General features: G+C 40.2%; 1 protein-coding gene across 6 annotated transcripts in view; it reads right to left on the bottom strand.

Annotated features, from left to right (window-relative positions):
* Positions 1-12830, bottom strand: part of DNAH8 (dynein axonemal heavy chain 8) — a 417769-nt gene that overhangs the window by 107746 nt on the left and 297193 nt on the right. For all 6 annotated transcript variants that reach the window (XM_027603620.2, XM_027603615.2, XM_027603616.2 and 3 more), the window contains 6 exons: positions 11970-12125; positions 7415-7570; positions 5753-5935; positions 1874-1979; positions 334-586; positions 34-224 (listed from right to left, as the gene is read on the bottom strand). In XM_027603620.2, coding sequence (XP_027459421.2) covers positions 34-224; positions 334-586; positions 1874-1979; positions 5753-5935; positions 7415-7570; positions 11970-12125 — 1045 coding nt within the window. The remainder of the gene's footprint in view (positions 1-33; positions 225-333; positions 587-1873; positions 1980-5752; positions 5936-7414; positions 7571-11969; positions 12126-12830) is intronic.

Consider the following 12830-nt stretch of genomic DNA (forward strand, 5'->3'; position numbering starts at 1 on the left):
TTACATACCACATCCATATCCCAAGCCCTTCACCTTTAATGAGAGCCTGAAACTCTCTGTGCTTCACTGTTCCTCTCTGAAGATCAATCTTCAAGGTCATGAGGAGTACAAAGAGAAATTTGTGGTTTTCATACAGGCCTCTGACAGAGTATGTAAAAACTTCGTATGTCAGATACTCAATAATATTTGTAATTCTCTTTTGAGGTAGCGGAGACTTCTCAGATCTGCAATACATTTTAAAAATTAAGGAAGTCAACAGCCATTGCTAAGACAGTAGGAATACAAACAAAAATTTTAAGTGACTCTGCACAGGGCAGGGGAGGGACTCCGCACCTGGCCATGGACTGGTCAAATAACTTTAAGAACTGGGCGAGCGAGGTCTGGTACATGATGTTGACCATGCTCATCTCTGTGATGAGAAAGTAGAGGATGCTTCCGCGGGTGGCCGCAGGCCGGAACTCCTCCTGAGCTGTGTTAATTTTGATCTCCGTCTCTGCAGCCACATGCAGCTTTTCACTTACTTCAGCTGCTGTCTGCTTGGTGATTCGGAGAACACCAATGAGAGATTCGTCGTCTACCAAGGAACCTAAAAGCCAAACAGGAAAACCATAGAAGACCAGAAGGGGAAGCCACAAAGAGAGAGGCAGCCCTTCTGAAATTGACCTGTTCATTTTCATGTTTATTTCTTCAAAGCCTGCAGGATGAAGGTCAGGTATTAACACACTGAGGCTTCTGGCCCAACTGTCATCTGATGCCTGAAGCCTTCCAAACATTCCTGCAGACAGGTTATCCCTGACGCTGCCTGTAAATCTGCCAAAGGGGATTCCCAAGGCAGCCCACATGACTGGTCTTCAAATGTCTGAAGACAAAATCTGGCTCCCTCCACCCCCAGTGGTTTACCACTGCAAACTGCAATTCACCTCTCAGGAACGAGACCTTGATCCAGCATACTCTAAGCTGGATCAGGGGAAGAGCCCTCAGGGATCTTTGCTAATATTAAGATGCCCAGGTATATCCAAATGGCTGGGAGAAGTCACTGGACCAGAGGACAGACAACTTCACAAACCCAGGCAGTGGAATCAAGGCAGATAAAAGGACTTTTCCCTGAGGTCACGATCAAGGCAGTGCAGGGGAATGGTGTGAGAATAACATATCATGTACTTCTGGGAGGTTAAGGTTTTTGTTTATCCAAGGAGTAAATTGCTGTTGGGAAGCATTCATTATAGGACTATAATAAATGTTAGGATTTAGGCTACTGTAATTTGCCTACTGCAGAAAAATACAGTGTTTGTTGATGTTAGTGTCTTTGGATAGGATGTTTCTTATTTATTTAGAAAGACTACATCCCCAAATCAGGGTGTGGCATGAGGATCTGAGTGCCCTAAGGAGAACCCACCCCTGATTTCTAAGTAGGAGGTCAAGGCAAGTGGAGAGTGAGTTTGGGCCTTGGGTGCTCAAGTGCCTCTGACACAGATTACACACATCATCACCCATTGTGGTAAGTTCATTTCAATGCCAAATGAAAGAGTCGATCTTAAAAAAAAATTAGATTGAGCACATTAGTTTCCTTTGGGCAAGCAAATTAGCCTATTATGAGTTACCTAGCTCTATTGGGAGCCCTTATTTTTCTTAGGAGAGAGCAATTATATCTAGAAAACTGTGTTCTTCTCAAATGCTCAGACTCTGTTTGCTAATTCAAAAATCAGATTCTCTGCAGTCCCTCTTTAAACATCTAGATGGAAATTGCCTTGCTTGTGTTTGCACTGATAACTCAACTGTTTCCTAACATCTATAATCATGAGGTGCTGAAAAGAGGGCCCAAGAAATCCTTACTCGGGACCCACTGTTCGGTTACTTGTTAATAGCACAGTACCTTTTGTGGCGCTTAACTTGTAGAGAAGGTTGTCTTCAAGTTCCTTCATCTTCCGTTTGTTGAAAGTCACATCCTCCAAAAGTTTAACTCTCTCAGACTCTAATTCCTATCATTAAGAAACAAGAAATAGAGGTGCCTGGATGGCTCAGTCAGTTAAGCGTCTGTCTTCACCTCAGGTCATGATTCCAGGGTCCTGGGATGGAGCCCCGCATTGGGCTCCCCACTCAGCGGGCAGCCTGCTTCTCCCTCTCCTCCCCTGCTCGTTCTCTCTCTCTCTCTCTCTCTCTCTCAAATAAACAAAATATTTTTTAAAGACAGATTTAAAAAAAAGGAAACAAGAAATAACAGCAGAATTGTAATCACCAGTCATTATAGCAAATCCAATTTACTTAGTGCTTCTTATCAAATTTCAGGGTTTTTTTTTAAAGATTTTATTTATTTGAGAGAGAGAGGGCAGAAGCAGGGGGAGCAGCAGACTGAGCCACCCAGGTGCCCCCAATTTTTAAAAGTTTAAACTAAAGTGCTTTTGGAATGACTTTACTTTTGTTCTTTTGGACACTTTTTAAGAAATATGCCTGCTAGTGAGCCTGGGTGGCTCAGTCGTTGGGCATCTGCCTTCCGCTCAGGTCATGATCCCTGGGTCCTGGGATCAAGCCCCACATCGGGCTCCCTGCTCCGCGGGAAGCCTGCTTCTCCCTCTCCCACTCCCCCTGCCTGCGTTCCCTCTCTTGCTGTCTCTCTCTCTCTCTCTGTCAAATAAATAAATAATCTTAAAAAAAAAAAAAAAAAGAAATTATGCCCGCTAGCATTGTTTCCACAGTGCTTATACTGGCATGCATGAGATTCCCCTGCTAAAGGAATTTTGTCTGATTATCCCCCACGCTCTCTTCCTGGCTCTAAGTTTATTTAAATTACAGTGTCCCATTCTCTTGGCTCTGTTCCCACACTGCCTCTGTGTGAAATGCTAACTTTATTGGCAATCAGAAGTGGTAGAAGCAGAGACATAATATCAAAACACCAAGAGGCCACCCAAATCAAGTGTGAGCTCTTCGTTTGGGATCTGCCTGTAGGAACACAGACCAGGTCTCTGGTCTGACAGAGCCAGCTGCCAGTACAAACCCTTTTCCATTGTTTTACATCTCCTTCTACCAGAGGGGCTAAACTGGATGTTTGGAAGGCATATTTTTTCCTGCAAAAATAATGTCTTTTTCAAATTATATTCTGAAAAAATTTTAAACTTCAGAAAAGTTGCAAGACTGATACAATAACTCTCATAAATGCTTTCTTTGCCCAGATTCACCAGATACCATTTTGCTTTATCACTCTCTCTCTCTATATATATATAATATTTATTATCATTATTGTTCTTCTTATTATTGGTGAATGATTTGCTGAGGTCATGATCCTTTACCCCTAAAAACTTTAGCAAATCTCCTAAGAACCAGGACATTCTCTTACACAAGCATGGTGTAATTTTCAAAATTAAGGAAATTTAACAAGGATATAAGAATACTCTTGCTACATGTAAATTGAAGCTGTTTCAATAGAATTTTTATAGCATTTTTTTCTGGTCTTCTACAGAATCACACACTATACTTAGAATTATGTTAAAAGGAGGTGTTTTGAAACTACCTATCTGAGAACGTTTCTTGAAAAACCACTTCAGAAATTCCACCGCTTTCTGCAAGTCTGCAAGTCTTAAACCAATTTGTGGGGCTCTGAAGCCATGGCATGGTGTTCACCTCTACACCTGCCACAGCTTGCGTCAGAATCTGTGTGTCAATCATGTCCCTCCAACGAGATTCTGTGAAGCTAGAGGGCAGGCACTTGTCCCATTCACATTTGCATTCTTGACAGCACTTACCTTGAGGTGTTGTAAGGAAGGGACTCAACCCAAGAAATATGTGTTAAATTGAAGTGTGCCGAATTGAGTTCAACAGCTTTATTTTACATCTGGGGAAACTGAGGACCCAGAAATATTAACTTTGAATCCCATCCCAACATGATCCCTATGGCTAGCTACTGGCAAAGACAGGTTCATACTCTTGTTCTCCAACTCCAAGACCAGTGGCATGATTGCCAGTGTCCTAGGTTTGCTGTGTTTGATGGGGTTAGCAATGAAGGTCATGGCTGTATTTGAGGGGGAGTACCTAATGAGCTGTTTCCATTAAGGTGGTCACCTCTGGGTGGCAGTATAGGAATATGTGGACAAAATGAAATCACATGAGCTTCCTTTTCAGTTTGATCTGGCAAAACAAGCATCATGGTACAGTGGACCCTTGTGGGTTCTACAGCATGATCTGTAAGGCTTATCTAGGAGGCCTGACGGGGTGAAAAGTCCGAGTGCTTTTAGAGTGCTTTTATCACCTATTCTCTCTGGTTTCTGTCTGTTCTTCCGTAAAATGAGGGTGTAAGAGCAGGATAATAAAGAGGGTTAAACATCATGGTCAGGATGTCCTCCTACAGATTAAGTGTGTGTTTTGGCTTTTTCCAGTAAGGTTGGTGTAAGCACTTTAGCACATCCCTTGAAGAGGAAGCTGAGGCCTAGAAGAGTGGGTGTGGGCCCTCTGGGGACACAGGGTGTCGCCTGCCTTAGATAGTGGAGTGGCCTGCCTTAGGGAAGTTGGTGCAGCCTGCATGCAGCACCTAGACCAGTGAGGAATCAGATCAGACTACCAAAGAAGGACTAATTTTCAACAGTTGGCACCATGTGGCTCCAAGAGGTGATGAGCAATGAACTGAAGGGCCCATGTTCTCTCTGCCTGGCTGTGGAAGTGGCATGGTTCCCTTACTGGACTGCAGAAGCCCTGGGCTGTCTGTTGGAAGCAAAGATCAAACAGCTTGTGAGAGCAGATGCTGGGACTGCGCCCCCTTGGCTCAGCTCTGCCAGACTGGCTGCCTTTAAGGGCCGGCCCCTTAACCATCCGGCTAACCAGGTAGGGCTTCGCCTCTCCTTTTACTGAGGCTCTCTGTTTCTCTGGTACGAGGATCATTTCTCTTTCCCTCTTCCAACGTCTTTCCTGTGTTCATGGCATCTACTCCTATCTCTTGTCTTTCTCTTTTCCTTGTCCGGTCTTCTATTGCCAATCTTTCCCTCCACCCTCCCAGGTGAAGCCTCTCTGGTCTTATTATTGCTAACCTTGCCCTTTCCTTGAACCTTCAATACTCTTATTCTAGGTAAGCAAATATAATCTTTCTCCGATTTTATGCAAATATGTTTTCCATATGCAAATAAGTATAATTACATTTTATGCATAATGTTAAATGTTTTCTGAGATTTATCTTAAAAATTAGTTTCAACTTGTATCAGTCTCTTAAAATCTTCCAGTTTTAAGTTGTTCTTTATTAGAACCTTCAATCATACTTAATTTCTCTGCCTTAATGCAAATTTTATTCAATTAAAATTAAAGTTAGGCTCTCTGTATCATTAGAGTACTAGACTGTAGTAGTTGAAACTACCCCAGTGGTAATACACTCATTCAGAGCAATTTCTTTTTCTCCAGGATCATTATTTTAGTGAATTTTTCAGGTACATCAAAGAGCATCCATCCATAGGACTGTAGATTCAAAGGTCAACATACTCCAAGGTTTAAAGATGGAAGTAGAAAAAACAGTGTGAGTGGTGTGCGTGTGTGTGTGTGTGCGCGCGCGTGTGTGTCTATGCATGTGCACACATTTGGGGTTGGGGGACAGCTGAGTTAGTTACATGATTTCTTGACAAGATTTGACAGGAGACAGCTAAACTAATATATATGTTAACAAAGGTAAATAAAAATTTGCTTTGTTTTTTCTTTCCCTAATACTTAACAATTTCATAATATATCTTAAGCATTTATTATAATTTATTAGAAGTAGTCCTTTACCTTGAGAAATTATTACCTGTTTCTCAGTTAAAATCACTCTCCTTAATAACTGATTCTCAAGTCCTTTCATAGTGACGGTAAAATCAATGACTGACGTTTTAGCATTGATCTCAGGGGTAAAGGCAGGGTTGGGTAACTTCGTAGTAATATAAAGTTTAAATGTATCCATGACATCACATTCTTTATCACCGACTTTCACCTACATCAATTCAAATATAAAATTAAAAACAGCTTAAGCAGCAGGACAAGGAATTTGGGGTTAATTTAGGAAAGAATTTACCAGAGGTCAGCACTGTGAAACTTGAATGAATTGCAAAGGAAAAAGTTCTAAGACTTTAATCACTGATCTTAAATAATTCAGATTTGTGGTCCTGCCAGAAGACATTGTTAGCCATGACACCAAACAAATCAAATGAACAAACAAATTAAATGAAAAAATCTATCCCCAACAAATGTAGAATAAAGGAAAACTCAGACACATCTCAGATTTGACTGTTTTCTCCCAGTTGAGGAAATTGTTTCCTATTAAGGAAATTTGTGGTGTTTAGAGGAAGTGTTTGTTATTTCTCTTTGCATTTCAGTCATATCTGAAGCATATTTGACAACATAAAGGATTAATGAAATTTTCAAAGAAAAGAGTGCTGACATTTTTTTCAGAAACATAACATTTATCTTAAATACTACAATTTGCAGTATATTATATTAAAAAACAACTGGTTTTGCTATCTAAAATTTAGGTGGAAATTATACGATTTTAAAGGACTTAAATTTTTAATTAATCTTGATTCTACATGTGGTTGGAAACCACATCGGTAAGGCACTACCACGTTCTCAAGCACCAAGCCTTCACACTACAGATAAGAATATGTTCTTTTGAAAGACCTTCAGGAATAAAAATCCTACACCCTCCCTTGGCATGTTAAACATGGCACATAAAAGATTCACATTATGAAGAAATGTTTTCTAAATAAATCTTTGTTCAATGAGAACATTTGCATTCTGTACTTATTCACTGATATTCATGAAATTAATTTGTCCAAAGTGAAAGTGTCCAAAGTCAATAAGAAATGCTGTCATTCATCAAGAAACAAAACCAAAGAAGCCTAAAGGTAGAGAATGCCTCCAATTAAAAAAGAAACACTTTTACTGAAAACCATTCATGTTCTCACCAATGATGGGAAACAGGATTCTATAGCTTCTAGCAAAGTCTGTGAGTTTAGATTGAAAGTTAATACAGAGAGAAATGAACAAATCAATGTCCATAGACTTTATTAAAATGCCATTTTCTCCTGTGAGAAAATGCACATTTTATTGTACAGATGAATATATGACTTGTAAATCCAATTTTCTCAGAGCTGCCAACATATATACATATATAGCGTGCAACATTAATATATTATTATGACCAAGGTATATCCTCAATATGTTATTTAGTGTCAGCTAAATGGCTACTCTTACCAAAATACTGCTTTCCCCTGTATTTTTCATATACAATTAAAAAAATAAGGGAAACACTAAATATGAGTTTGGAAATAATTTTTCCATTGTATCAAATACTACCACCTGAAGCAAAGTACCTTCGCTGCTATGCTCAAAAAGATAAGTAGATGTCACCATTGTTCTTTTCTTGCCGTCTTCTTCTTCTTTTTTTTTTTTTCTTCCCCTTCCCTAAGCTCACCTTGAATGTGGTGCCTGATTTAATGAAATTCTTTTCTAATACATTATCCAGGGCTGGATCCAGCTCTTCACGAATGTCCTCAATAAGAAGGGGTCGGCCCAAGGAAAGGCTGTCCTCCAAGTGTGTGCGGAAATATTTATGGTTCAGAGATGTTACCTAAAAATAAAGGGTTCATTGCTATATAAATGTGACAAAGAATGTGCTTATTCCTAAGTGGAAACCAAGAGATTTGTTGCACAAGTGCCTAAGAATTTTAAGGGCGAAATAGGAAGCCTTATGAAAATAAAAGTAAGAACACTTAATTTTACAAATGTGGTGAACCCATGACTTTGTGTAGGCTCTGGATGAGCAACAGTTTCTCTGATCGAAACAGGAGAATTGAGTGGCACATCTCAAAGTGAATGTCAGAAATCTGCTCCTACACAGAGCAGAGAAGTAATCAAGGATTAAACCTGTTACACATACATATTTACGATCACTCAGGGAAAGCAAAGTAACTTGCATATTTGCAATATTCATTTATCTCCTCAGGACCACTCATGAGATGATCAAGTGATTAAAAAATAGGCAAAAGAATGTCAGAAATCATATATGGAGTCAAACCAAGGTCCCATCCATGTATTCTGCCTCTAACAGTGGCACAATGGAAGAATATGATAGATACTTCCCATAAAATCAACTTAAAAGACTGTATATTCACTTTTTATATTATATATATTTTTTTAAATTAGAATTCTGAATGCCTGGTGAGGACCCAGTGTTTTAGTTCAGTGTTTGTTGATTAGTTAAAATAGACACATTAGGCGGCACCTGGGTGGCTCAGTCGGTTAGGCATCTACCTTCAGCTCAGGTCATGATCTCAGGGTCCTGGGATCGAGTCCCGCGTCAGGCTCCTTGTTCAGCAGGGAGCCTGCTTCTCCCTCTGACCCTCCCCCCTCTTGTGTTCTCTCACTCTCTCTCTCTCAAATAAATAAAATCTTAAAAAAAAAAAATAGACACACTGGGCTGGTTGATCTTCGCTTTGGCCAAATGGCTTTGAACTCTTACTTCTCCTACAATCCCTCCGCCGCCTAAATGGGAGGATTTCCGAAGGGTCAGCCCTCAACTCTCCATCTCCTTACACTCTACCCTCTGGATGCCACTACTGTCTCTGTGCTGCTGTGAGGGCTGATGTTAAGACACAAGGAAGATCCTGGGACAGCAGGAGATTAAAGGAGTGGAATTAAAAGATGTTATCTCTCCCTTGCTATGAAAAAGAGATGTGGAAATAAAAATTAAATAAGTCTACTCTTGTCCTGTTTTGGATAGAAGGGAAATAACTAAAACAAAAGTCCTGTACAGGAAGGAATTTGTTTCCCTGGATGGATAGCTTTATTTACACAAATGATGAGCTGTGAAAGACCTCATTATGAGTTGATAAGGTAAATGAATCTAAACAAAGACCTTTAACCAGCTTATTAAACAAGATGAAACAAGGTCCCAAGAGACTAAATATAATTGTCCTGCTCTGTTTCCTAAGGAGTAAATTCTATTTTCGTGATTTGCTTCCTAAGTGTGATGGTTAATATTATGTGTCAACTTGATGGGGGTAAGTGATGTCCAGAGAGCTGGTACACCTTTACTTCAGTCTGTGTCTGTGAGGGTGTTTAACAGATTGGCCTTGGAATAGGTAGACTGAGTAAAGAAAATCACCCTCACCGATTTGGGTGGGCATTATCCAATCCATTGAGAGCCTGAATAGAGCCCAAAGATGGAAGAAGAGCAAATTTGCTCTCTGCTTGAGCTGAGACATCCATCTTCTCCTGCCCTTGGACATCAGCAAATGGTTCTTTGGCCTTCAGACTTGGACTGAGACTTATACCACTGACTCCCCTGGTTCACAGATCTTCAGAGTTTAGACTGGGACTACATGACCAGCCTTCCTGGACCTATAGCTTGTAGACAGCAGACTGTGGGATTTCTTAGCCTCCCCAAACCCATGAGCCAATCTCTCATAATAAATCATTTTCTATATTTTTGTATTTATTTATTTATTTTTATTATTATGCTCAATTAGCCAGCATATAGTACATTAGTTTTTGATGTAGTGTTCAACAATTCATTAGTTGTATATATTTTTTAAGATTTTATTTTATTTTTGAGAGAGACAGAGAGAGAGAGAGAGAGAGAGAGAGCATGAGTGGGGGGAGGGGCAGAGGGAGAAGTAGACTCCCCACTGAGCAGGGAGCCTGATGTGGGGCTCGATCCCAAGACCCTGGGATCATGACCTGAGCTGAAGGCAGATGCTTAACCAACTGAGCCACCCAGGTGCCCCTTCACTTGATTTTCTTGTGTAGTAACACTATGTGGTAGCTACCATCAGAGCCTGTGTCACCTGCACAGAGACTCTAGTGTTGGGTTTTTACAGGGTGGTGAATTTTTTATAGGGAAACTTGATGAACACCTTCTCTTTCTGGAAGTCAGAGCTGAAGGTTCTGGAGATGTTACTGAAGGTGGCCTCGACAAAGCTGCCACAGTGGAATGCAGTCCTGGATGTACAAAACATGTTTTGTTTTTCATTTATAAAGTGTTTCAATTTTCGTTTTCCTTCCCAAATAAAGAAATAATATTTTTGTTTTATTCTGTTTTCATTTATGGGTGTTTGTGCATGTGCTTATCCACATGTTTAAAAACATAACGTCTCCTGCGTAAGGAGAATATAGTTCAGTCTCCTTACATTCCAGGAGTTGATGGTTTTAAAAACATGTCAGTATCTCTGGCATATTGCTATTACTTCCTCAAGAAGATTCCTGAGACTGGGTGACATCAGGAAGGACATCATCGAAGGCTATCAAGGAGCTTAATACCAAAATGGAGAGACAAAGCTATGATCAGGAAACTTAAGAGCAGGAGGAGTAGTGAGATGGAGAGTCAGCAGAAGCAAGAGAATGGAACAGGAGATAAGCAGTAGTTGCGCTGGATCCAGGAAAAGCTGAGGGGCAGGAATGCTCCCATATACACCACTCATACTTTCCTTCTGTGAAGACAGCTCCTCAGAAGCTACATTCCCATTGACTTCATTTCCCTTAACTCTCCTCCTCTGTTAACACTCTCTTTCTGGGATCTCCCTGGTTTTCCAAGTAAACAGACTGGTGCATTGTGTTCTGGAGTATCAGTGAGTTGGGAGTGTCTCAGGGGTGTTCCTGAGCACCGGGCAGCATCCACATGTCAGGGAAACCCTCATCTCAGAAGGAAGTCTTTCAATATTACACCATTAAGTGGCGTTTGTTGTAGGCTTTTGGTAAATGCTCTTTATCTGATTAAGGAAGAGCCCTCCTATTCTTAGTTTGCTGGAGGTTTTTTCAGGAATGGGTGTTGAATTTTACAAGTGCTTTCTCTGCATTTATCAAGACGATCACATGATTTTTCTATTGTTTTTTCCTTGTAATGATGGCATACTTTAATTCATTGAAATTCAATAAATATCAGAATTCCTACTCCATAGAAAAAGCAGTGCAGAAAATAGAAAATGGTATAAAACCATAAGCCTTGTCAGCAAGAAGTTTATGATACAGTAAAGACAAAAGACAAATGTGCAATGAACAGTAATTGAAAACAGACCCTAAGTCCATATCAGAAATCCACATAAGACGTTGCGAGCATTTAGGACACCCTATATTAAACTGAAGACACAGGGAAGTCTTGATGAAGGTACTATTGGATGCGGACTTTGAAGAACACTCAAGATATTTATCTGGGCTATAAGTAAAATGGGGAGTAGGGTAAAGAAAGACATCCTGGTTAGTAGAATAGCATATGTAAAAATATGGATCCAGGAGACTTAGAACTCTGAGTACATTGCCTGGGAAATGGAACAGTCTGTGTTGGTAGTTGAAATATCGATGGTAAATCTGAGATGCTGGAATCCTGCCTTTGTCTACCTCTTCCTTAAAATTAATACTTTATTATGGGGCGCCTGGTTGGTTCAGTCAGTTAAGCATCCAAGTCTTGATTTCAGCTCAGGTCATGATCTCAGGGTGGTAAGATCGAGCCCCATATCAGGCCCTGCACTAGGTGTGGAGCCAGCTTAAGATATTCTCTGTCTCCCTCACCCTCTGCCCCTCCACTCCTCCCTCTCTAAGAAAAATAAATAAATAAAATTAAAAATAAAATAAACACCTTATTAGATCCCAACTCTAAAACGACTCTACGATGCCGTGAAGTACCATGTACCTGAGCTAGGTTGGAGCAAATAGCCCTAAACCGAGGAGTCATGAGTTCTATTTTTGCTGCTTTCCTGTAAGCCCAAACTGAAGGCCCAGAATAAAAGACACATCCAACGTTGGCAAAGGCAACAGAACCAGGGAAGGGGACAAACAGAAGAGTACATCATGAGAGAACACAAAACAAAGAAAATAATCTGAGCCCTTGCCCCAAACCACTGTTAGAAAACTCAAGGGTATAAATTAACAAACAATTATCACAGAGATGACTTTATGACTGGCAGAATCAATTGAAATTTTGGGAAAACTTCATGATTTTAAGAATGCTTTCCCATACAACAAATGGTACATACTTGCAAGTCATTTTCTCTTTCCTTTGATTTAATCCAAGTTTTGCCTTGAGTCTGTGGGTCTATGAGGAGTGGGTACCTGGTGGCCTTTGTCACAATGATGCCATTCTGGATTGAGAGGTCATCTCCTGGTAATCCCTGCAGCCCCCACTCCCCAATCTAAGTAATAAGAAATGGATATGGCCAGTCAGAGGAGAACAAGAATGTTTTCATAATAATTAAAATTGCCACAATATTAAAAGAATTTAATACTGGGATATATTTTTTTTTCCATTGAGACTATGCAATGGGTACCTAGAAAAAACAAACAAACTTGTAAATATGACCCAAATAACATTCACCTAAAAAAAATTATAATCTAATAAATCCTTCAAATAACTCAAGATTAGGGTTTAGTCCTTTATGCTACATTTTCAAACTTATGAGGGAATATTACAAAATCTGTGAATTTTTGAAGCATGGTTGCTTAACATTCAGAGAACATAGGGGCTTAAAATATGGTAAGACTGGGTGAGTGGTGGGATACAGACTAGGCAGGATTAGTGGAAAGAATACACCGAAATGTCTGGAAAGATAAGCACCAAGGGTTAAACTCCCGAAGCTTCCCCTTCCTGCCCTTTGGCTCTGTTTACTTGAAGGGCAGGATTTGCATAGCTGGAGGCAGGGAAATTAGGAGGGATATTATACTGGCAGGTGCTCATCAATGACATTTAAAAAAATATATTTCCTGGGGTGTCTGGCAGGCTCAGTCGGAAGTGTGTGCGACTCTTGATCTTGGGGTGGTGAGTTTTAGCCCCATGTTGGGGAGTAGAGATCACTGGAAAATAAATAACTCAACTTAAAAAAAAAAATCCTCCCTAATTA

Source organism: Zalophus californianus, chromosome 7 (genome assembly GCF_009762305.2).
Source record: "Zalophus californianus isolate mZalCal1 chromosome 7, mZalCal1.pri.v2, whole genome shotgun sequence".
Lineage (NCBI taxonomy): Eukaryota > Metazoa > Chordata > Mammalia > Carnivora > Otariidae > Zalophus > Zalophus californianus.